We start from the raw sequence: 27813 nt of genomic DNA, 5'->3' as shown, positions 1-27813 counted from the left end.
TTTTTTATTTTTTTTTTGTAAATATATCTATAGTTCTTATTAGGTTTTATGTTTCGTTTTAGTTTTTTTTTTTTTTTTTTTTGCACTAAACTTTTTACATTTTTTATTATTTAACTTTCCGTTAATATTTATTTTATTTCAAGTGCTGAAACAAATCTATAATACTGCTACTGTCTAAAAGTTTAGGGACAAGTATGATTTTTTATGTTTTTAAAAGACATCTCTTCTGCTCACAAAGGCTGTATTTATTTGCTCAAAATACAGTAATATTGTGAAATATTATTACAATTTAAAATAACTGTTTTCTAATTGAATATAATTTAAAATGTAATTTATTTCTGTGATACACCGCTGTATTTTCAGCATCATTCCTCCAGTCTTCAGTGTCACATGATCTCCAGAAATCATGAAAATATGCTGATTTACTGCTAGAGAAACATGTCTGATTATCAGTGTGGGAAACAGTTGTGCTGCTTTATATGTGTGTAGAAAGTGGCTTTTCCGGAATGTTTGATGAATAGAAAGACTAAAAACAACATTTATTGACAAAACTTTTGAAATGTCAGTTTAATGTACTCTAAAACATATGTATAAACAGTAGAATGAAAGAAAGCACTAAAGGTGTAATATCTGCAGATACATTGCTCTAGCAGTAGTCTGGATGGAGTGTGTGTGTGTGTGTGTTTACCCGTCTGATCCCGGTCTGGAGGGAGAGTTGTCTGATGATATGGAGGTCACAGACACGACAGACAGCGGTCTCTGAGACGAAGGCATGGTGAAGGAGCGAATCATTGACCGCGGTCGACTGCCCCGCCGCTCGTCCGACGCAGAAGGCTGAAACACACCACATTTCATCAGTTCTTCAGAAAACCTGCCATTAATTACTCACCTTCATGAAGTTCAAAAACTGTAAAACCTTCGGATTATTTTAACGATGTCCTTGCTACGTTTCTGGACCTTGATCGTGGAAGGATCCTTGCCCTCTATGCAGGGTCAGAGAGCTCTCGGAGTTCCTCAAAAATATCTTAATTTGAGTTCTGAAGATCAGCGAAGGTCTTACAGGTTTGGAACGACATGAGGGTGAGTAATTTATATTTTTGGGTGAACTCTCCCTTTGGGAGTTCAGAGCACACACACCGACTCGACAGACAGCAATATAAACAGGCCAGGTGTGAGTGTGTTTCTGCCTTTGCCTCTCTCTGTCTGAATCTCATATATATGTGATTATGAACTGCTCATACCTTCCTTATCTTCCTCCTGTCCTTGAAACAGATATATGTAGCACAGATCCCGTCTTTCACACACTGTATAGAAAGCTTTGCTGCTAATTCTAGAGCCTTGGCAGAGCGGGCGATCAATAACTGCCAGCTACAGCAGCTCTCTCTCTCTCTCTCTCTCTCTCTCTCTCTCTCACTCCCTCCTGTCAGGGATCTCAGCGTGTCTGTTCGGACCAGAGGAGAGGCATGATTCTGTACAGTGTGTTTGGGAATGTCTTTGTCACAGTTACAGAGACACAAAATCACTCTCACTAAACTGTAACTGTACTTTTCTACTTTCATTTATGCACGTTAAGGTTTTCCCCACACCAAATGCAGTAAAACTGAAGGACAAAAGTGTGTGTGTGTGTGTATAACAACATGAAATGCAGCAAAAAAAGCCTTGCATTTTTTATGTCTAGTATATCAAACCTGATTTCCAAAAAGCAAAGACATATTATCATTAAAAACTAATTTAATATATAAATGATCATTCAACAGCAGCATTAATACAATTATAAATCTTATTTATTTATGCTACACACATTATTTTCTATGTGAATATGGATAATATTTTGTAAAAGGAAGAAGGTGAGATCATTACACAACTGCAAAAGTAATTTAATCTAAAGGTTTTAGAAAATGAGACATCGATCATATATTAAAATGCTGTATTAAGAAACGTATGCTCTTTTTCATTTCATAAAACGTGTAATATAATAATTATAATAACAACAATATGAAGTTTTTAAAGTAAATTATATGTAGCATTGACTGGTATGAAGTAAAGTTAGACCTAATAAAAAAAGCTAATGAGTCAATAACAGCATCGATGAACTATATGATATATGTATATATGAACTATATGATTAAGTTGGTGGCATGTGTTACAAAAAAATGACCAGGCTTATATGGCTTATTACATAATTTGATTAACAACATAATAGCACTGATTAAAAAATAATTTAAATTAAACATATAAATATATAAAGTATGTGTGCATTCTATGTATTCTCTTAGGAAAAATAACCATATTAAAGATTTCTATGGAAGCCCGTTTCCACCATGTAATAAAAAAAATGTAATTGTGACTTTCTAGCAAGAAAAGTCTTGATCAAAGTCTGAACTGTGAAATACTTTTTCTTTTTCTTTACAATTCTGACATTTTCTAAATCAGAAAGTCCAAACTGTGAGATATTATCTTACAATTTGGACTGTCTGATTTAGAAATTGCAATTCTATCTATCTATCTATCTATCTATCTATCTATCTATCTATCTATCTATCTATCTATATATATATATATATATATATATATATATATATATGGTTGAAACCATAGATTTCCTACAGTATGCATTGTCCAAAAATGGTGTCATCTTTTCATATTAACTAATAATGATTACAGAATTAATTTTGAACACAAAGGTCTGTTTTACAACAAAATAGCTTAAAAAATCACATATATTTACATGCATATTTTAATGTCGTAGAGGACGAACACTTTGAAAAAATAGCCAGACTTACAGCTCTATTAAAGCAGTAACAGCGTTTCAAAACTGCAATTGTACAATGCCTCATAATCATCTAACAGCTGCCATGACTTCATTCAGTACAACATTTCTATAGTGCTTTTCTCAATACATAATCTAAAGCAGCTTATCTTTATAAAGCAGCATATTTAAATAAAAATGCCCAGTGAGCAAGAAGTGAGGAAGAAACCAACACAGACAGATGCAGACAAACATGCAACACATAAATCAGACACAGAATGTGTGTAATAGTTCATAGCGAGGGAAGAGTCCATCCTGAGGTCATGTGATGCATGCATGTGATCGGTGATGAGAACATCCATGAATGCGTGAAGGCTGATGTTACGGCGGAGTGAATAATGAAGGCGTGATGCAGCATGATTTGGAAAGTGAGTGTCTGTTGGGACTCACTAGTGTTCTGACGCCGTACTGCTTCTCCACCTTCTCTTTCAGCTGTTTGAAACACGCCTCCAGACGCTCGTGAAACGGACGAAGAGCCTCCGTCACCTTCTCGCCGTGGATGCGAACTCCTTCTGCCAGGTTCGGGATCTGAATGAGATGCACACACAAACAAAAGCTAAGCAATTAAACCACAATCTTACATAAAACTGAAGACAAAATGACTAAACATTCACACTGACAAGAATCATTATAAAAGACACACTCAACAAATGTTTATCTAAAGCCAATACCATAATGCTCCTTCAAATTAAATTTGAATAAAAATGTATATCGCTGTATTAACAAATTAACACACATTTTTGTTACAAAACAGTATAGAAAGAGTATGATTATGTTATGTGTTCATTATATAAATACATTTTAAAATTTAGTCACAGAGATACTCTACAGTAAAATAAATGAATGGAAACATTACAACCAAAATTATTAAAAATAACAACTGTATATTCATAAACTACCATTAACATTAACCTAGATAAATAAATATTGTAAACAGCTGTTGTTCTTTGTTAGTTTATGATAATCCAATGGTAACTAATTAAACAAAATACAAACAAAATCCATTTATGCATGCTTGAATTTGTTGTTCTGCATATGCAGCAAAAATATCTAAGATAAATTGGTGGTTTATTCTTAAACCAATCAGCGAGCTCGAATAGTGGAAGCATACTAACAGTTTAATATTTAGTTTTTGTTATTTAATTATATATATATATATATATATATATATTTTTTTTTTTATATATATATATGAAATTATGTTATGTTATGACTTAGACATTTTTACATATATTTACAATATTATTTATATTGCGGGCCGCGGACCACAGGTTGAAAACCACTGGTCTATATAGTAAAATAAAATACAAATAATTATAAAAAGATTAAAATGCATATAAATAATTTTTTTTTGAAAAATCCCATGCAAAATGACATCATAAAGAAAAACTGTATATAAATAAATGATATTACCATTGCATTAACTAAGATAAATAAATATTGTAAATTAAATCAAATCACTGAGCATTCTCCCCAAAAGTCAGCCTCACTAATCAACTGTGGACTGTCGGAGTGAGACGTAACCTGCAGATCTTCTGAACTGATTTACTCAAGCCTCTCGGTTGTCTGTGAATCAGGCGCAGTGATTCACCTCGGCCTGAAATATCACTCTGAGGTTCAATTTTCTATCTTCTACATAAAACCTCTGGTCTGACAAGACACATAAAACAGGCAAACAGCCACTAAAGCACCGGCGCTGGCTTTATTTGCAGTGAAAGACGGATCATATTACACAGGATTTCAAACAAACCTTTGTGCACAAGCATTCATTTCACAAAGCACTGCGTTCTCTCTCAAATATGACTCAAAAAGTCTTCTGCTAATCTGAATGTACAGAATAAAGCATAATACATCAGAAGGATATAGTAGTGCTGAATGCGCAGGCGCGTCACACACACACACACTCACACACACACACACACACATAATCTGAACTGCTCAGCTAATTGCAAAGAGAGGTGCTGCTGTCTCCAGATATTATGAGTGTAAATCAGAGCGCTCTAAAGATATTTCTGAACCAAATAAACTCCAACAAGCTTCATGTACAACTGATGCAATGCAGTGCAATGCAATGGAGAGGAGCACTTTCTCATGTGCACGTTAAAATAGTCTTCAACCATGAAAGTAAAGACATCAAGCTTCTCTTCAGAATTTCAAACAACCTCTAAAAAATATATAAAAAATATCAGATCATAAAAACCTCTTTAAAGATACAATTTAAACATTTGTTTAAATGTGTTTAAATATTTAAATCTAGTATAAATTATTTGTTTAAATATATGAATTATTAAATTTTTAAAATATTTATATATTTAATCATCTGTCAAGTTTATATTTTGTAGTGCTTAATTTGAAATGCATGAATATTTGTTTAAATATTTGGAATGTTTAATAATGTTTGTGCTTGCTCTATACATGTGAAGAGTTTAATTAACATGATCAGATTAAACAAATGTACATAAGGATAATTTATGCTGAATAATTCTATAGCTCACTTATTAAATACGCAATGTACTGTAGCACAATTTTTCCAGAATCGAGCACTGAATTCTATATAATACAGAAGCGATGCAGAGTTTGTTCAGATCCTCCTTCAGTTCAACAGTCGTGAGAGGATTCCCGCTTTAATAAGGATTGTTAGCACCGCGGGGAATTTGTGAAGGAGACAGAGATACAGACGGATAGAGCAGCGCTGCTCGTGTCTCCAGGCAAACCCAGGACTTTATAACATGATAAAAACCGCTATAAAAGCAGGCTGCCAAATCACACAACACAACTACACATCCGTCTCCTCAGCGAACTCTGACTGAAAATATAACTGATGAGCACATGTGGACACGGAATGAAGAATTCAGTGCTCAAACGCAGAGATAATCAATGCTTTCCTTCAGTTTGAATATCTCCTTGTTATTAATAATAGAAGATGTGGTGCAGACACCCACGATCATGAGTATGATGAAGTTTCTAGTAATCCTGCAGAGCTTGATTAGGATTGGAGCTCAACTCAACAACACACTGGTCCTCCACAAACGTACATGAATCTTATTCTAAACCTGAGGGTCTTCTCTGCTAATGCATTGCTAAGTGTCATCCAAAAATTAACTTTAAAGCATCATTTACTCAAACTTATGTGTCTTCAAAATGGTATGACTTTCTTTGTTCTTCATACTCTAAGTATGCAAAAGATATTTTGAGAAATATATATGTATTGTTGTGTTCACACTAGGGTTGTCCAACTGATGCTTTTCTGATGTCATTTGTCACGGCAGCATATAACGGCGGAGGGAGGCGAGACACAAGCGAGAAATTAAAAATGCTCCAAATACTTTGATACATTCAAGAAGCATGTTTTCTTTGAACAGGTAAAATTAAAGGTTCAGTTCATATATCTGGCTGCTTGTATTTATTGACTCACAGTAGGTAATAAACGTGAAGTACAACAGATAAATGAGGACGCAGTACATCGAGATATCGGATTGAACCGAATCATGACATGATAATCATAATCGAATTGAACTGTGAGACCAGTTTAGGTTCACACCCCAGTACACACTATGGAAGTCAACTCCAATGATGTTTGCAGTGTTATTTCAATATTATGGATACATTTTTATAGTTTTAATCATTTGAATAATAATAATAATAATAATAATAATAATAATAATAATAATAATATACTACTATTATTTTAAATAATTTACTTTTTTTTTTCTTTTTGAATCAGTTATTTTTATATTTTGTGTTTTTATTTTAATTTTAGTTACGTTTAGTAATTTAGTTTTTTCTGTAATTTTCATTTATTTTAATTTCTGATTTTTGTGCAAGTTAAACTCAATTAAATTGAAAAATGTGGCAATAATAACTTTTTATTTTAAGTCACAAAAACATATTTTAGTTCATTTTTTATTATTTTTATTTTTTATTTTGGTTAACTAAGAACCCTGACTGTTTACAAAAGTTAAAAATTAAAAGGGGAGCACTTGTGCACTTATGAGTGAAGCGACATCTGAGATCGTCTGAGCTCACCTGGAGTTCATGTACAAGTCGAAATTCTTGTGATCTGCTCTAAAACTAATCTAGTATCACATAGAGGCTCTGAAAGTGAGTGTGCCGTGACGTTTTTGTGTCATTTATGAAAATGCAAGCTGGCAGAGAGACATGCATTATTTTTATTTTCTCACAGTCCATGAACACAGCGCTGGATGAATTTCTTCTCGTTAACACACAATAAACTCCCCAGATCCTCATGCTACATTACCAGCTGAAGCTCCTGCTCTTTCCTGAGTGAAGTGCTTTTCTCAGTGTGAAAGATGCAGGCTAACATGAATGAAGCGGTGCCAACAAAAGCACCTGAGAGAGCAGCACATTCACACAGATCAGCCGAGACCCGGCTGCGCTCTGAGACCAAACAGGGAAAGCAAACTTAATCAAAAGCTGAAATCTGCAGGGGGATTGTCCTGCCTTTCCACCGCTGTTTGAGCCCTTCTGACAGAGCTTCGATAGCAGTCATTAATGTTCATCATCTGCTCGTATAAATGAGCTGAACACTGTCAAATCTATAACAATTGAAGTTAAAAGTGTAAATAATGTGGTGAGATGGCAACAACGCATGCATGTTTGAGGAAATGGTCTAGCCTACATAATAAAGACGGAGCTTTTCTGATGCGCGTTTCATGCATTTCTCCACAATTGATGTGTGCGACTGAGCTCGTCTTCGTTGCTGAGGAACACGTCTTTAAAACACATCCGAGGTAAGACAAAGCATGAGACGTATTTCATTCTGTGACAGGATGACAGCTGCTGTAACTCATCTCATGCTAATGTCCTGACCTGATATCAAAACCTGAGGAAAAATAAAAAGCTCCAGTCAAAAATAAGATGACTGATACATTCAACAAATGGCATCAAACAGCCTTTATCACGTCAGAAATACATTCAGGTTGTTTTACAAAACGCTCTCTCTTTAATGTGTAAATAAACGACTTTTACTTTGTCATTGCAAGCATTTTTCTAAACAGAATATCAAAAATGCTTTTTGCTTTTAAACAGATTTCTCCGAATGAAATTTAAAAATGAAAATTAGTATCACTGAAATAGTGCGGTAGTTTATTATTCATATTTTCAATCAGTTTTAATTTTTTTTTTTTTTCTCATTATAATTTTAGTTACAATCTTAGGAATTTTCCTGTGCATGCATATTTATTTTCTATTTCAGTTTTAATTAAGTACATCAAGTTAAACTAAATTAAAATAAGAAATGTTGCAACCAGCTGAAATACATTTCAGTTAATGCTTGTTTTATTTCAAGGAACAAAAATGTTTTTTTATTTGGTTTTCATTTTAGTTTCAGTTATTTATTTTTTTATAAACAGATATCGAAAACAGGAATTATCTATATTTGAGAAAGACTAAATCCAGAAGAATTTGTGGGAATGTCTCCAAGACACTTCAAGAAACCTACCTGCAAAGCTACGGGAGTATTAGGCACTTGTGTAAAAATGCTGTAAAATGAGAATGCTGTCAAAAATAATGTCATTAATAGATTTTCTTTAACAAACTGCTCCTATTACCTAATCTTTATTAATTTAGCTTGACATGGCAAACTCAATGTGCCTGGCCTCATACAATATTTCAAATGCTCCAGGTTGATATTTTTGAATGTGAAACGGCCCATTTGTAATTCGAAGATGACAACTAATCGAAAGCATCTTAACTTGTTGCCTCAAGATGATACAACCATGAATCTCCACACATTCCTGACATGTTTATCCAGCAAACACACACCAGCAGATGTGTTGAATCTACAGCAGCTTTTCTGTAGCGGAGAGATTGGACAGGCTTGTTTTCCATCCTTTGTACAAATTATGAAGAGTAACATCAAAACCTCACATCTGTTCTGCTCATGGAAAAGCTCATCAGCGGCCTTCTATCCTTGCCTGAAAACACATCGACACACCAGCCTCTCTCTGTCATTACATTTCTGTCCACGTCCCTGAAGAGAACGAGTCCTTCAATAACCATTACGCAACAGAAGCGTTTATGTGCCGAGAGTAACTATATACGACGTGTGGCTGGATCAGACAAACAGGCTGAACACTCGGACAGCTGCTCAGACTCATGACTATTCATCACACACACACACACACACACACACACACACACACACACACACACACACACACACACTACAGAGAACAAGTCAAAGTCAAACAGGAGACGCATAAAACTATGGTGAAATTTGTTCCAACATGTTTTAACCAATGAATTTCCATGACTGCCTTATGTGATTACTAGAAATGTTCATAGCCATTATAGGCTTTTCCAGCCTTTTGGACCACGCACAAAAAGGTCAAAACATGATACAATTCATTAGATTTTTTTTTTTTGGATAATTGTTGTTTTTAGGATTTTGGACCTTGTTAGGGGTGGTTAAGGAAGGGTTGTTGTTTTTTAAGCACAAAACTGAACACAAGGGTTTTGAGACGCGCTGTGATGATAATATCAAATAAAACAGTTGCTACTTGATGCTGCCAATGGTCATTAGCGATCTAGTGCATTTACACAAAAAACTACAGAAAAGTATCATGCTGGAATGGAAAAACGTGTCCTGTGTGAACGACACTTTACACTTGTAGTGTCCGGGTCAAATATGACCCAATTACAAAAACATTGCTTGCAAATCTCTTATTATATTTCAAAATATTGGGTTCATTTTTTTTTTTTTTCAACTTGACTTCTTTCAGTTAGCACACGTTTTGTATTTATTTTGAAAAAAGCCGATTGTAGGCCTCACAGATCTCAGTTAATTGCTAAAAAGTGAGGTTCATAATCTCAGATCAATGAGAACTACAACCAATCACTGAGCTGGATGATGACATCACTCAATTCAATAATGAACTGCCTTCTTGAATCTGTATTGTTCAAAGAGCTATAAATAAAGGTGGTTTGACTTGACTTACAGAAACAAATCTAAGATTATGTGATAATACAGTATATTGAGAGATTTACAAGCAAGTAAAAAAAAAAGGATTTACAACATAGCACAAGAAGAAAAAAGAAAAAAACATCAAAAAGAGCCATCAGCTAGCGACGTGTTATTGTGTACAGCAACAGAGAGGGAAGATGTTCTTTTCAGAGAGATAAAAACTTATTCGTCTTTGGCATGGGATACATTTCCCACTAACAGCTATAAATTAAGCTTCATCAGTGCTAAGTAGATCTCTATCTTTAGTAGATCTCTATCTCACACACATACACAGCAGGAGCATCTGATGTGTTGCTCTGCCCTGTAACCATCATCATTGTTTTGACTGAGCGATAAAAGCCTTTAGATTTGATGATAAAGTCAGTTTACAGCACCAAACACGTGCTGCTTCAACCAACATCTACAACCCGGGAGACCTTCCTTTACATAAAACCTCACGCTGGATATTTATACTGCGTGACAGATGCTTTAAGATCTTCTGAAGAACTGTGATCTCACATTGTGCATGAGAGAAATTATGCACAGAGTTTTATTTTTGAATCAATTGTTTGAGAAAGGACTGATTAATGTAATATAACCTGCAAAATCATGGCGAACACCACAGGGATATTCAGCATATGACCCAGTACTGCTGTTAAGACACGCATTGATTATATCATTACCTGCCAAGCAATCAGATCCTTTAGTTTTTCAATCTTCTCCTGGTCATTTGGATGTTCCTGGGTGTATTTCTCAGTGAAAAATGCCTATAGATGACAAATCAACAAATGTAAGTTATAAACACCTACAACCCTCTAAATATACTCTATCATTCAAAGATTTGGGGGCTGTACAATTTAAAAGAAAATAAATAAAAATACTTTTATTGAGCAATGATGCATTAACTTCTAATGTTAGAAAAGCTTTCTATTTTGTTCTGTGTTGTTCTTTTGAATTTTTTGGTTAAATGATGTTGAGGTCTTCATTGGTTATGATGGACGAACAGTAAATTACAGAATCCCGAAAGAAATGTTTCCACTAAATATGAAGCAGCAAAACTATTTCCAGAATTGATGATGATGATAACACGTTTTTGAGCAGCATCTCAATACATTAAAATGATTTATGAAGAATCATGTGATAGTGAAGACTGGAGTAATGATGCTGAAAATTCAGTTTTGATCACAAGAATAAATTACATTTTAAAATATATTCACATAGAAAACAGTTGTTTTGAGTTGCAAAAATATTTCACAATTTTGCTGTATTTAATCGCATAAATGCAGCCTTGATGAGAAGACTTTCATGATATAAAATGGCTAAAATTGTTTATGCCTTCAACTTCTCTTGGTTCACTGTGTTTAATCTTTATGCCGTGACACAATTTGGCAATAATTACCAGAATAATCTCATACCTTTTCATAATTAGTGAAGCCGCCCATGACAGCTGGGTCCACGATGCCGTTGAGGAGCATAGAGAGGGGGTTGATGGGAAGGCTGGAGTCGTTTAAGTGGCTCTGGACCATGTTGCTGATTTTCTCATTGGTTAGTTGCATTGTCTCCATAGCATTTTCCAGTGGACTGATTTCCTCCTGCATTAAGAAGCAAAAAGATAATTTATGAATAAAATAAACAAGCAGGAAATATTTACAATGCAAAGCAGCTGTCTAACATGTTACTGTTACGAAACAACCAAAGTTGCAATCCAACAAACAAACTCCTCTAATGAGCAGCGAAACAACAAGAGCAGGTTTTCAAGTCAAGCTATGTGTAATATTCAAGAACATATTACTGATCTGACTGCACTGCCCTTTAACTTGTCTTAAAGGTAAATGTTTTATAAATGTTTTGGTTTGTTTTAAATATTAATAATTAAAGTATACAACTACATATTACTAGGAATGCAGACCAACGCCACTGACGCATGATAACAATGATCACCATCAAGGTGACTTAGCAGAATCAGAAAATCAGTAACAACTCCACATTTTAATTGTATAATTACGTATTTCATGCGAACCCTGCAGTAAGTTGTGTTCACTCTAAAGGGAGCGCGAACAAGACTGTAACATATCACTCTATCTTGAGACAAGTTCTTTAAAAATATCTGTAGAAAGTAGAAAATGCATTAAAATGCAACTGAGTACTAAACTCCTGTGGCGTCAAAAATAGTGCACACTTAATATTCATGCAGTCCAAAAGAATGGCTTTTTTATGTACTGCCATATCATTACAGATACAATCTAATAAAAACAAACATTTTATTAAATTTTATCTTGGATGAAAAGACAAGCTATTTTGTACAAACAATTCTTTAAAAGATTGTTAAAGATGTTTTTTGATGTCCATCTTAAAAATTCATCCTTGCATTAAAAATTGGGCAGACCATTTTTATTAATGGACAAGTTAGTGCTACAGTGCTGAGATTTTGGAGCTTTTTCATCCTTCAATAAATGCCCCTGGGTCATCAGAATATGGTGCGAGTAAGACAGGTTAAATATACAGTATATATTGCAGACGAGGGTGAGATGGCTCAAATCAGCTGTATCAGAGCTCATTGGAGGTCAAGTGAAATAGGTGAAGGCTGCTCGTTTTCCTTCAAAACATTGAGAATATGAGATATAATGAACCACTGTGGATGCTAAAGCTGTCATACTCACCGCTGAGGCAGAGACGACTTCAAACCAGCGCAGGATGCCGGGTAGTTTATAGGCGGTTACGTAAGTTGTCCTTTCAATCCACATGTTCTTTTGGAAGAATGGGAAAATATTTAGCAAAATATTTTAAGTGAACAGTTAGCAGAATTAAAGCTTTTAGCAAAGGGCCACATTTCAAGTAAAGAGTGGCCACAATTTATTCCTGCATGCTTTTTTTTCTTCAATTTAAGCCTCCATTTACTGGCTTTTAATGGATGTTTACCAATAGCAGATGTAAGTGGAGGCCGTGGAGGTGGGACAGACTTTATATTTTAGTATAATGGTGCCGTGTTCTCAGGTTTGACATCCCACTGTAATAACTCGACGTGAAGCCATCTTAAAAGGTTTTTACAAACGGGCATTAAAAAACAGTTCTGAGTACTTCTAAAAATGAGGAGCTGTAGAGCACTTTACACAAGCACTGAGTGAAATAACAAAAAGAGGAATGCTATAGTCATTGAAAAGCAAAAGGAAACTCACAGCGAACTCATTGTCTGGATCTTTCTCTCCTTTCCGGACCGGCCGTGAATACTGGAATTTTTGGACTTCATTCACGGTGTAAAAGCTGAAACATAAAGTGCGAATGATTCATTCTCAGAGCGTTTAGTGGTTTTAAGAGGGTTGCATTGGGTCAAGAGGCAGGAGATGCACGTACGTGCTTCTAAAAGCCGTCTGGAGGATGATTAAAAACACTGAAACTGCAGAAAAGAAACAACAATCCCACTTTATCAAAGATGTTCTTTGAAAAGAGGAAATATAAACACTGGACAAGTTCTCTTGAATGAAGTTAACTACCATGACTCTTCAGCATCTTGATAATTCACAGTTTACTGATATTTTGGGCTAATTAGATTTTTCTTTTAAATGCAGATTTTACCCAAAAACTTAAAATGAGACAATGCAAAGTCTTCATAATTTGTTTGTGTCTGTAAGTCTATTCTTTGTAAAGCATCTGACAGCTTTGCAGATTTTTGGGCATTCAAAAACTGACTGTAGGCTGACTACACAGCTTTTTAGTGCTGGCTGTGAACGAGCCTATCATTGAGTGGACAAACTTCCTGAACAAATCCGCCTGTCACTAAATGAGAGTCTGAACAAGATGCTGAGTGAGGGATGAACGAGTGTGTATGACTGATGACTACACATAGATAACATGACACCAATTGTGAGTAGCCTGTTTGCTTTTGTGCAAATTGAACAAAACAGATAAGTAATCCTTCCAGCAGTGAAAGTGAAAAGTCAATTAATTTATTTTTGCCAATTGCTGAGGTCTAAAAAAAAAGCATGTTCCACAGCCCTTCTAGAATTTTTGGTGTCAAGCATTTTAGATAAACCCGCTCTTATATGTGACCTTGAACCACAAAACCATATAAGGTCCTAAGGGTCCATTTTTTGAAATTGAGATTTATACATCATCTGAAAGCAGAATACATAAACTTTACATTGATTTATGGTTTGTTAAGATAGAACAATTAAAAAAAATCTGGAATCTGATGGTGCAAAAAATAAATACATAAACAAAAAAAATTATATTAAGAAAATCACCTTTAAAGTTATCCAAATGTTTGTGCACTTTTTTATCCAAAGTTCTTAACACTATTACTAATCAGAAATTAAATTTTGATATATTTATGGTAGGAAATTTACTAAATATCTTCATGGAACATGAACTTTACTTAATATCCTAATGATATTTGGCATAAAATAAAAATCAATAATTTTCACCCATACAATGTATTGTGGGAAATTGCTACAAATATACCGGTGCAACATATGTTTTTGTGCTCCAGGGTCACATATGGAACGTAAACTCTATTTGGCCGCTTTTCATATCAATCAATTTAGTCTCTTGGTAAGAACATGCTAAAAAAACCCATTCAGAACTAGAGCGAAGATGGCATTATGCCTGAATGAGAAAATAACTGTTTGCTATTAAAAACAAAAGAAAGAGATGGGATTAAGGTGAACATTTACACCAGTTGATCTTCCCAGTTCACAAATCCACTAAAATCCAAATCTGAATAGTCCAGTTGCAGTCAGGTTTGTGCAACTCGTCTAAATTAGCATGATGACACTAACATGCCTAGAGTCGTGCCTCTGGACTGGGCTCTGAATGGATTCAAATCGGATTGAAAAAGACACAGATAACCAATTACAATATTTACAAATGTATTAGCTGCAGGGGAGAGAGATGCAGCCCGGGGCATGAGAGGAGAGACGCACAAATAAACCTCAACTGTGACATGAAGGATCAGGCCAGCGTTCAGTAACTCAAGTTATCCACCCCTTAAGCTTCTTTACACGTTCACGCTTAAGTAAGCTCATAGAAATCACATCTTGTCATGTGACTTTAGGCTCTAATGCTTATTTACTCAGAATTGTGGGTAAATAGTGAGTTTTAATTGCTTTTTATGCTCACTGGTGGCTCTGATTGGCTGCGGTAAGTCGCCTCTAATGCTTTATCAAGATCAGTGATAATGGTGCGGTTTACCCTGTGGCACAGAATTTAGCCTGAAACAGAATTATGCTTCCTCTTCAGGTGTGTGTGTGTGTGTGTGTGTGTGTGTGTGTGATTTATTAAAGCACAGAGGAGTGTAGTAAGGTCAAACACTGTTTGCTCACTGCACTTTTCTATTTTAATCAGACGGGTGAGTCGCTTGGAAACACACAAACCCCTGAGATCTGCCCTCTGGTTTACGGACCCATCACACACACACACACACACACACACACACACACACACACACACACACACGATCGACAGACGGATAATTAGAAAGATAGATCGATGAGTGTCTCACCTGACGATCTGCTCTGACACAGGTTTGTTCTGGAACTTTGGTGGCAGTTCTAGGATGGGCTTCACTGTGAAACACTGAATGTCTGGTGGAACCAAACTAAGAAACAATAACAGAAACAATCTGGAGATCTGAAGTAGCCTAAACACTGAACTAAACACAGTTTTATTCATGTGCTGTGAGTGCGTCTGGAGGATACACTGTCCAGAGGAGCTCCTGATGTCCTCGCTGGGAGGCGTCGTGGTCTTCATCTTCTCAGCGTTGGGAAGCTGAGTCAGGAGTCTGGCCTCAAAGTCCTCCCGCCGCTCATACTCTTTCCCCCGAAAGATGAACATCTTATTCTGAAAAAAACACGCAATAGACAATCTCATCTCCAGATCAACCTTTCCTTTCTGATTTGTTTTGACAACTTTTCTGTGCTCACCACCAAAAACGTTGAATAATATTTGCATTTTATGAATTTCAAAGCATCACTTTTTCTAAAAAAAGCACAATTTAATTAACACATCAGATTGAATGAACACACAGAAATATAACAAAGCAATAATCAAATACACAAAGGCCAGAGAAGACTACTAACACATCCAGATATGATTTAAAACAGCAGCATCTACGTGGAAAAACAAGACAAAAATAAAAACATTTAAATAAGTTTTCATCAGTGAAGCATATCTAACAAGAGCTCAACAATCAAAAAACATTTGAATATTATTAAAACGCATTAAACAGCCAACAGAACTCTTATCAGTTAACTTAAAAAAAAAAAAAAAAGTGATATTGATTAGTATTTAGACTCGTTTTTTTCTTGGCCAAAAAAATAAAATAAAAAAAATTTGGATTACAATATATAATTCTCGTAATTCTGGGTTTTTAGCTTGCAATTCAAAGTTTTTTTTATTTATTATTATTTTTTTTTGCAAGATAAAAATGCAAAACTGTGATTTTGAGAAGAAAAGTAAAAAAAAAAATCCAGTTAAGTTGTTATATAAACTCACAATTCAGGGTTGCAAGATGGAAACTTGCACTTTTTTCTTAGAATTGCAAGTTTATATCTATGAAATGCATGTATATTAATATAATGATAAATATAAATGTTTTTATTAAAACAGTAAACCTGCAAAAAAGAAATAAGTAATTAAAGGAAGAAATACATAAGTGCAGCTGAAAACCTAAAATCTAGACCATTCAGTCATCATCATCTATGAATCCAAAGTTTTTTTTTTTTGAGTTTGAACGTTGAATCTCAAGATAGCCACAGCAGCTGTAATTCCGAGGTGTTTGGCAGTGTGGAAATGCTCAATTATTGCACATTCCCATAAAGACAGCGTCAATCATCTGCGCCCACCTACAAAACAGTCAATATGTTTCCATTCACAGCATCTGTGAGAACAACTACACACAGACTGCTGTGTGCACACAAACACCCACACACACGCTGAGAAATATGACAGTGACGGAACGAGATACTAAATTACCGATATGCATGGAATTGAAGTGTGAACAATGCATGATCGCATTTAATATTTTGAAATAGGACAAAGCAGCATGATAGGATTCAATATGAGAACGGAGATACACACACGTGCACACTCCCCGCATGCACGAACATATTTCAGCTGCTCAATTAGTGAAATGTGAACCGGAGGTGAAATATGCCCAGGGCTGGTATATTTTCAAATCTGCTTTGAGCGATAAGGTGACAAATTGCACTGTGCTCTCGATGGGTGTTTTCGCAGCGCTGGTGATTCCAAGCACGGCGGAACAAACCGGCTGCGTTAGCACGACTCCACACGCATACAAAAGTGACACTTTAAGGAGAGAGGGGAGATAGTGAGACGTTTTGTGTTTTAACAGGCAAAGCTTCTCTCCATGGAGCAACATGTCAACACTAGTAGGAGGCGACTGGCCTTTAGATGCCCATTTCTTTTTTGTTTTCAAGACGTGTGACTGCATGCGGCTGAAGAGTATTAACAGAATTACAAATGTATCTGAGGCGGTTCAGAGCCACAACCACAGGCTTAAACACACACTGTGATCTGTGGAGGGTGAATGATTCTGTTTCATCAGGAATGACAGAGATTCAGGCAGGGGATATATAGAAATATACAGAGAATAAAACCATGCACTTGAGTCAACATTCTGACCTTCATACTGTATCAAAGTCTTATCATCTGTACTGTATGTAGCTTTGAAAGAATTTGATTTGCTGTATAATACCGTGTTTTGGTTTCACATATGAGACAGTTTAGATGAGTCTGTCAAGAGCACATTTAAAAAGTCACGTCATCAACTACAGAAACACGGGATTTGAGCTGCAAAGTGGAACTGAAACTGATTTGGTGATAAAAGAAAATAGAAACACAAAAACATTAGTTTGCAAACCAAATGTTATAATTACACTTGTTCATATAGCAGTACTTTTAAATGAAAAAAGTGAACAAATCACTACTTTTGAATGCATTTTTGGTTTTGTTCATTATGCGATTAATTGCGATTAAAAAATGTAAGCGTTGCCCAACACTAAATAATCCCAATAATAATAATTTAAACAAATAATTGTATCAATTTAATAAATATTTAATAAATAAATAAAAATGGGATTTCAGTGACAGAAAAATAATTGAGATAGATTTAGTAATAAACTAAGCTAAAAATAAAAATAACAACAATAATTGAATAATTTAACTGAATAATATAATTGAATGCCTTAAATAAAAAATAATAATTAAACAAATAATATTTACAAAAAAAAAAATATTTTTTATTTTTTGTCATTTTATATTTTTTTTGACAACTTAATAACAATGGATTTGAGCAGCAAAGTGGAAGTGAAATATTTGGGAAGAAGCTAATGAGGATGATAATGATAATAACAATACAAATTACTTTTTTTGATTAATAGAAATATTACATTTGAAGTAGAAACATGAACTTAATAATTTAATAAATATTGAGATGTTTTTATTTATTTTATAATGTTTTTATATTTAATGATAATAGTCATTATAATAGTTTAAGATAGATTAAAAATCAAATTTTATATTGTAAGATTAAATTTATATGTTTTCGACAAAGAGGAGAGAAAGAATCAATACAAAAAAAAAATGTGAACGGTAAAACGGAAAGGTATGGTAAAAATTGACCTTCATATATCCAAAGGAAAGGAAAATGATATCTGTCAGTTTTGATACAAATCAACCCCTGGAACATGAACTTGTCTGTGTCTGAATGAAGGTTCCTGCAGGAGTGAGTTTGACACAAAGACACCAGTAACTGATTTCCAGGCCTTTGGAAATATATCAGACGAATTCACAAAGGAATGCATTTACACAAAGAAGCAGAGATATCTATGGTGACGGTGACATATGAAAGATTCAGGATTATAAGAGAAATTCTCACCCGCATGAACGAGGGGAAGCCCAGTCCATAATACCCCACAGCGAAGTAGTCTGGCTTTGGTCTGATCACTTTCACGATGTTCTCATAAAACTGAGCCTGCTTCCTCTGAGACACAGAGACGATCAGATCATGAGCGACAAACACTCTTTAATGAACACAAACACAATCCCTTTTCAACAGCTGCTGATATGGGCCTTGCTGGGTTGCATAATTAATAGAATTATCTCAATTAATTTGACAATTTACTTATATTACTATATAAAAATAAAAAATAATAATAAATAGGTTAAACAATAAAATAAGATAAAATATCATGTTTAATTTCATATTAAATTACACACACACACACATTTTATATATATATATATATATATATATATATATATATATATACACACACAAATTTTACATTAAATAAAAATTATAACCTAATGAATAAGAATATAAATTAATTTCGTTCCGTTTTAATATATTTTATATATATTTTATATAAACAATAAAATGACATACACATAAAGGTTTTTACATAACTACATAAGACAGTTTAAAATAATGATAATAATAATAATAAAAAAAAAATGGTTGAGATCAACACGTGAAGGGTAACAATAAAGTTACTCACAAACTTTTGTTCAGGACCTTGCAAAATGTGGCAACGGTTAATTTGTAACGAAATCAGACCAGAATCGTTGTTTGTGTCTGAATGGATCAATTTGTCATTTGTTTCCCAATCAGACAAAACCCCACTAATGAACAAAATGCAGAAACTCATTAAAGCCCTCTGATCATTTATATTTGACCAATTTAGCTACTTTGGTGCACTTTAACAGTCTGAACGACTCATCAATTGTTTGTTTCATTGTTAAACCTTGAGAGAGAAAGCTTGTACGTACCAGTAAAGCGCTCAGCTGCTCAAAGTCAAACATCTCGTTCTCGTACTGTTCGGCTAACTCCTTCCCCAGAATAATGGCCTCCTCCCACATCTGAACACAACACACATCACACGTCATCTTTGAAGCTCATTATGTCAAAACATGCTGCTGTGATATCCTTCTAACCATCTGTGAACAATGAGCTTTGAGTTGACTGTCAAACAAAAAGTGCTTTCTCAGATTTATGTTGAAGCGGAAGCAAAAATTACCCAGCTGCACCACCCGATCATATCAAATATTTAAGAGATCATTAGAGGAATGTTCTGGGATCACCAGGCATAGAATATTTTTCTGACCCGTTCTTCCGTAAAATCAAACAGAAAAATAGCACGCACAGTAATGCACGTCTAATGGGAGGCTGAAAACGAAGGCTGTAAAATGCATCATTTTGTACAGAAAAAAAAGTGCATTATTATATCAGGCATGGTGCAAGTTCCATGAAGGTGAATTTAAGACTTTAAGATATTAAAGATCAGAAATTAAAAGCAATACAAAACATCTATGTTTTCTTAATGTAGAGGTCTAAGGAGAACACAAAGAGTTGAATAAGCAACATGCATGGAAATACAACTTCCAACTGATCTCAATATCTTTTTAATCCATGTACAAATAAATAGCTTAACTAGAGAAGGAAAAAAAAAAAAAACTTTTACTGTACATTTTTATACCTGACATATATTTGTTCTAAGATTAAAAAAAAAAAAAAAATGTATCTTTTTTTTTTTTTTTTTTTCAGTGCATGCAATATTTAATGCCATCACTTCATGACTTTTTAAGACTATTTAAGACACACACACACACACACACACACATTCTATACATATTTTTTCTTTGGGTGGAGCAGGTGGCCTTAAATGAATCAATATCCATGACCTGATCTAAACAGTAATACGGATATTCCTCAGCTCTGACATTCTCTCATATCAGACTTATAACTTCAAATGTCAAGCATAAATAAAACCTAGCATTACACTTCTGCTGCCCAGGATCTGATATATAACTGATTCTTAATTGAAACTTTGATAGCATCCTGGTGGCACAGAGAGGGAGAAACTGTGATTATAAATCAATATCTGTGGTGCATCATTTTTAAGAAAGCTGCCAGTAATAGCATCTGCAGTCTGCAGGAGATGATGTGGATTAGTTATTCAGACTGGAGGAAGAATAAAACAAGTGCAGTTCATAAAGCCAAACTTGCACTGTAATATTAGAGCACATGTTCAACATAAAAATTACTTTCCTTTTACAATTACATGTTCCTGTTGAGACGGCAATGCACTAAAAGATTTTACCTCAGAATGAAAACTGTCATTATTTTCAAGACGTCTCAAACCATGTGAGAAACAGTCTTAAATTTTAAGTTATGCACTGAGAATATTACATGCTTTCAAATTGCGGCCATGCTATACAGGAAACAACATTAAATATTAAAAGAGATGCCATAGCCTACATTTACAGTTTAAAACCTAGTTTTGCAAACAATCAGTCTTTTACTACAACTCAGGGCACTGAAGGAGAAGTTTCAGCATCTTAAGCATTTTCCAGAGGAGTAGTAGTAATTTGCATGCATTATTAATAATTTCCTGAAAATGAATACGTACAGATATATACATACATAAACACACACGCACACACACACACATGGTTTTAATTAATGTTTTTATTTAATTAGTATTTATTAATTTACATCAAGTTAAACAGCTAGCTGAAATTAAAAGCCATTCATATTTTAAGTAACCAAAACATTTTGTTAATGGGATTTATTTTATTTTAAATCAATCTTGATGTAGCTTTTTTGAATCTGTAAGCAAGGCTACAAAACAAGCTTTGTTGGAGGCGAAGATTATCAGAAATATTTCAATGCTTTAAGAGAAAATACAGGGAAAACCGGGAAGAAAAAGAGTAGGAGCAGTTTATGTGACTGTGTCTTCCTGTCTCGGCTCTCAGGAGACGTTCAGCTGTGACATGTGGGTCTGTCCCAGCAGTCTGAGCCATGTTTAAAATAGACTCTCTGAAAAGCTGGAATAATTCCCATAAAATGTGTCGAACAGAAGAACTACGGCCCAGAGCTGCTCGTCAGCTCGATTTCTAAGACTGACTGACTGCACACACTTTCCAGCTCAATTCTCTTGCGTGCTTTCTATTTGACACACTCAGTCAAGATTTTGAGCCGCTGAGCCCAGTAATGGGGTCCAGTCCAGGGCAGCAGATTTGATAAGAGTCCCCCACTGAGAGACCTCTACGCTGGGAGCAGATCTCCGCCTGGCCCCTGTAACCCTCGAATCCCCCCAGCTCCCCTCTCCAGCCTGTCAGACTAATAGAGATGTAGCCAGCCAATAATCTCCCTTCTGTGTGTCACCTGTCCTGATGCACAGACTGCTGCAGGACACCTTTTAAGACATGCAGGCCATTTCTGACATGCAATCACATGCACAGAGACACAGAAAACCTGACAGTATATAATAGGTCATCTAGTCATGTTAATTCTTAAATAAGTAAAAAAATTCGATGGTATCTAAACTGCGGTTTTACAACAGGTACAAAATAATATGCAATGCATAATGCATTATATATTTTTGTTTCAGTAAGTAATAATATAAAGATCCCACTAATTTTAAAATGTATACAAAATATTACATAATGTAAGTTTATATATACATTTTTATGTGTATTTATATTGTATTAGATATTAAAAAAATATGTAAATCATACATAAATATTTACAAATATTTTGTATATATTTTTTAAATATATATTATTTAAATGTAATGCTGCCATGTTAATAATGATTCTCACAGTTTTTTTTTTTTTTTTAAGAAACTGCTTATACATACAAAATGCATTGGAATATTTAATAAATTTGATGCTGCCATCCTTGCCATTGCTTTTTATATAAAATAATTATATAGTTTTTGTATATAAATTTGAACAAAATATATATTTCTATATTATGATTTGAAGCTGCCACCATAAAAGTGATTCTCACACACACACACACACACACACACACTTATTTAATATGCTATACTACATTTAATAAATAATTAAATGGTGATGATCACAATTAGGAGGTTGGCAGCATCAAATGTATATGCACATAAATTAAAAACAATAATAAGAAACATCCTATTTAATATGACTGCATCAGCAGCAATGATGAACTGCATTTAATTAGATTATTATTTACTGACCAAAAAAAAAAAAAAAAAAAAAAAACTTCGACACAATGACACACAGGGACTTCAGGGAACATAAATGAGTGATGACTCAAATGAGCCTCTAAATTGTTTTTGTTTTTAATCAATTGATAGAAATGAACCATCAGATCATTTTAGCTTTCCAAAATGAAAAACTTCCCAAAGGAAGACAGTGTCGAGAGGACAATTAAGTAGAATAAGTTTTAATCACTGCAGCTCAGAAGGTCACTGTTAGGTGAGACATACAGTAAAACAGCTAAAAAGTAGCACTGTTTTGAACAGATGCATTACTTCTAGTAAGTCCCAGGTCAATGTGAGTAAAGCAGAGGTTGTGATAGTAACTTCTTGTTAGTGGTCTTTACCTTGCCCTTGTCGAAGTAATTGATGATCTCCTGGTACAGCTGGTCTTTGAGTTGACACTGAGTGCTCGCCTGGTAACCGTCTCTCTGCGTCAGGTGGGCGGCACAGGCCTCTTCAGACCACTGACAAAACAACAGCACAATTACACTCTTCAAATACACCGCATTAACCCGCCAGTGACCCCACGAGAGTCCCGCTGAGTTCACCATTAGATCTAATCAATATCTAGACTCAGAAAAAAATACAAACAGAACAATAAAGTTCATTTTATGAAAACCTAATGTAACTTCCCACACAAGCGAGATGCAAAGCAGCGAAAACATCCATCGAAGTTACAATATGTTCATTCGTTAATACAACCGCCCACATTAATGACCCCGCTTTGCATTCAGAAACCTGGATTGCCCAGTCAAGGTGAGGTGATAAAGATATTATTACTTCAAAATGAGATCCCTGCTGATTTCAGTCTGATCGGAAGCATTTGAGCGACACGTTTCAGGCAATGCAGTATAAAAAGCCCATGTTCAAAGCAACAGAGAAAGTGGTCATGACAAAACTGACTATTTTAGTGGAAAAAAAAACTTTATTATAAGCGTTGTAAGTGAACCAAAAAAAAACTAGATCAACCCAACTGAAAAATAAAGGAAAATCTGCAATATACAGGTGCACAAACACACACACTCAGAACAGTGTGGTCGCTTTCAGATCGCAGCTGCTGGAGATATTAATTTTGTTGTGCTGAGAATCTGAAAGGTTTTGGCTGTATTTCTGTGCCGGCGTGGAGAGCCCATCTGATAACACTGATTTATGTGGCCACACTGTAATATTCATTACAGATGCTGCCTGATGCTGTAAACAAGTGATTACAGGGAGAAACTGTGCAGATTAGGACTCTTGGTTTTTTGCTGACCGCTCAGTTCAAAGCCTCTGTGGAATAAAACGAGCACACACAGGAAAACAAGCGATCTGATTGGCTGGAGTGGGTCAGCTGACTCCCCTGCGGGCTGCAGCTATTGGCTGTCACGTTGAGATATTGTATTGTGCTAAAGGCTCTGTCAGGAATGATTCACTGTAGTGTAAACTTAATTGACATTTCATGGAGCTTTGTGCAACAGCGGGGGTCAAACACCGCAGGAAAGAGCATCAGCGTTGTGAGGAGAAATGGAAAAAACATTCTACGGGTGCCATCTATATGCACATATAAATATAATAACGTTTTTCTGCTCAAGAAACATTTCCGCGTATTATCAATGTTGGAAATGTTGTGCTTTTTAATATTTTTTGTTGAAACGGTTCCAAAGAACATGAAAAAAAGCAAAAAATAAAATAAAAATGACCCAGAACCTTTGAACATACATGCTGATTCTTTTTAAATAAAATATAAAATAAATAACCTGCAAACTTATAATTCCGTAACAAAATGTGCAAAAATACTAGTGGCTCTATTATATAAAACTAATGAACTATTGTAAAAATCTTGTTTTATTACATTTATCATCTTTAAATGTCTACACTTTCACCATGATGTTTAACAGCTCTCTCTCTCTAATAAACACCTTGGAGTCTTACGGTCATTAGCGCAAGCCTTGTAATGCTTAATTAAGCCAAACATATCAACCTTTTCACATATTTTACAGTTTATTAACTTAGCTTGTGATAGCACGAAGCAGTTTACCTACACAGACTCATAATTTGTCTCAATGCATGTTTGAAGACTGACAACAGGGTTCATGTTTTGGTGTTATCCCTGAACAAGCGTGTGCTTTTGTATGCAGGAGCACAAAGAACGAAGGCAGTTATTTATGAAGAGAAGCTGCGTGGGTTCGAGAGAACGTGGTGTTCCCTCGCTCACTGTGACAGCCGATTCCCTCATCGAATTACTCCTGTAAAGCCCTAAACGAATCGGAGATTCACTACAGAACACACGCTGAGCCCAAACGCAGATGTGATTAAACAGCAAGCCAATCTACATATTAATCCATTTGCTCAACTAACAGTTAATGTCACTTATTAAGACTAACTCCCAAGATTCTCCAGAACAAATTAGCATTTCCTGAAGGACAGACTAGCACATAATATAATGCTAATGTTTTAGGTGAGATTAGGTTTTAGGTCAGGTAAATCTGCAAATTAAATGGTGCATCGGAGCTCTGCGTTTGTCATGAGATGTTTATTGTTTTCTATTTGCTGTGCATAAGAATCAATATAATGCAGCTTTGACAGCGCGTATTCTTAAAAGAATAGTTGACCTAAAAATGAACATTTGATTCAAATCTACTCAACCTTACGCTATCCAAGAGTTTGTTTCCTCATCAGAAAAGATTTGGAGAAATGTAGCTTTGCTCACCAAAGGATCCTCTGCAGTGAATGGGTGCCGTCAGAATGAGAATGTTTATAGTCCAAAAAATATGTTGGTGGATTTAGATGTGAGAGGAAAACAGGGGATGGACATCATCACTGGAGGATGTGTTAATATAGATTATGGATTCATATTTTAACTGGAAGCAATGGTTTAATGTTGTTTTGTTTCTTCAGCTTTTTACTTCTTGAGATGTTAACTGACGGACTGGAGTGATGTGTGGATTACTGTGATGTTTTTATCAGCTGTTTGGACCCTCATTCTGACGGCACCCATTCACTGCAGAGGATCTACCGATGAGCAAGTGATGTAAGGCTATACATTCCTCCAAAACTTATGAAGAAACAAACTCATCTAGATCTTGGATGACCTGAGAGTGAATACATTTTCAGCAGATTTTCATTTTTGGGGAACTTCTCTCTTAAACAGATATATATATAAAAAAAAAAAAAAGATCAGCAACAAATCACTATGCAAATAAATGCGAGGAAATGAATCCAGTCGCAATTCAGTATGCAAATGTGACTGTCAGTTAAGTATACGAAAACCAAAAAGGGTCCCTGTACATTAAGTAATTCTGGATGAATTAAAGATGTCTTAATGCTAGGGTATTCAATTTAATACTTTAAGTTTGATCAGATTTATACTAAATGCTAATTAATTGTAATACTTAAATCCATGTAAGACCTGCAATCATGTCTTTGGCAAAGTTTAAGTGTCTTTATACAAGATATTTTTGTTCTCAAATCTGCTCTTGAGGTGACTTTCTAAATGTCAGATGAGAATGGCAAATGCTCGTTCACCATGCACTCACATGCTCTTAAAATACTCCTCGTTTTTATTCATACAGATAAAAGTAACATACCTTTCGAATCTGTAATGGATAGAGAGTCGTCTTGTAACCGAAGCTTGCATGTTTGAGTCTCAGTGAATAACCAGCGCTCTGTTCCACCCTCAATACCACGACTGAGGTGAGACCCTTGAGCAAGGCATTGAACCCCCAACTGATGCATTGGCTGCCCACTGCTCTGGGTGTGTGTGCACTTGGATGGGTTAAATGCAGAGCATACATTTTAAGTATGGAACACCATACTAGGCCAGATGTCACCTTAAAAACATTGCGCTTTTGTAAAATAATGAAAGCAAACAAGATGCGCTTTCTGCCTTTCAAACTCCTTGTATAGGCTATATTTGCCTTACCGACATAAAAAAAAAAAAAAAAAAAAAAATATATATATATATATATATATATATATCTATCTACAGGGAGTGAAAAGTCTACTTTCAAATAAACAAATTCAAGCGGAAAACAAATATTCTCAAATTATGGAATCTGCATGAAACCTGCATACAGGTGCATCCACTACTGCGGAGATGACAAGTCAGTGTCGCCGAGTTCATAGCTTAAACCGCAAACAAAAAAGCACTAGTTTATCAATGAGTTATTCAAATGTTAATGCAGCCTCTATACCATTTTCCCTGAAACATTCATAATCATTACCTCAGCCGATGTGCCATGGGTCGCAAGTTTTATGCATGCACTTGCGCAAAATGTAGGCAATTAAAGGTGCATTAATATGACTAAATGATTTATTAATAAACGTGTATTTAGTCGACTAATACTTCAAATGAATGACTACTAGTCAACCGGACAAATCTTTAGTCGAGGGCAGCCCTAGTAAAGAGCATATCTAGTCAGAAAACCGTGTGTGGAGTTACCTTGAGGAGTTTAGCGTGCAGCAGTAAGGTGTATCCAGCCTCGGTGTAGTTATCACACTCCTTATGCAGGTCACACAGCTTATACAGGTACCTACACACACACACACACACGCAGGCACGCACACAAAATGACATCAAAACTTTGACATAAAAAAACTTTAACAACAAACTCACAAAGCCCACCAGCTCAGAGGAGCTACAGAGTTCAGATTAACTTGACATTCACATATTGTAGTCCATACACAAGGAATGATAGAGAAACCTTTGTTTTCTATTCTTAAGATTCTTCAAGACAATGATTCCAAATAGAAAACTGATCATTATTGATTTCTATCTTGATTTGTCAAGACATCAGCTGTGTCCCAAATGATACACTATGCACTTATTCTATGCAGTAAATACTTAACTGTTACTGCAGTAATTAGATCAGTATATTGTGACATCCAACAAACTAATCACACTACTTATAATGAGAGAAAAAAAACCAGCATAGAATAATGCATGAGTGTTTCAGTGGCGGTAAGATACACACTATAGTAAATATGATGTGAAATACCTATTCACCTAGTTACTTAGTGGA

The 27813-nt window shown here is 35.0% G+C and overlaps 1 protein-coding gene across 1 annotated transcript in view; it reads right to left on the bottom strand.

The window, feature by feature from the left end:
• The window catches only part of LOC127968800 (dedicator of cytokinesis protein 1), a 197216-nt gene that overhangs the window by 8303 nt on the left and 161100 nt on the right, over positions 1–27813 (bottom strand). Inside the window, exons 37-48 of the mRNA XM_052570140.1 lie at positions 27234–27324; positions 23158–23277; positions 19560–19649; positions 18667–18771; positions 15467–15608; positions 15271–15352; positions 12950–13034; positions 12434–12520; positions 11189–11365; positions 10457–10540; positions 3200–3337; positions 689–834 (exon numbers count right to left, since the gene is read on the bottom strand). Of these exons, the coding sequence (XP_052426100.1) occupies positions 689–834; positions 3200–3337; positions 10457–10540; positions 11189–11365; positions 12434–12520; positions 12950–13034; positions 15271–15352; positions 15467–15608; positions 18667–18771; positions 19560–19649; positions 23158–23277; positions 27234–27324 (1347 nt within the window). The remainder of the gene's footprint in view (positions 1–688; positions 835–3199; positions 3338–10456; positions 10541–11188; positions 11366–12433; positions 12521–12949; positions 13035–15270; positions 15353–15466; positions 15609–18666; positions 18772–19559; positions 19650–23157; positions 23278–27233; positions 27325–27813) is intronic.

The sequence above is a fragment of the Carassius gibelio genome, chromosome B12, assembly GCF_023724105.1.
Source record: "Carassius gibelio isolate Cgi1373 ecotype wild population from Czech Republic chromosome B12, carGib1.2-hapl.c, whole genome shotgun sequence".
NCBI classification, from domain to species: domain Eukaryota; kingdom Metazoa; phylum Chordata; class Actinopteri; order Cypriniformes; family Cyprinidae; genus Carassius; species Carassius gibelio.
This window is presented reverse-complemented; position numbering and strand designations above follow the sequence as displayed.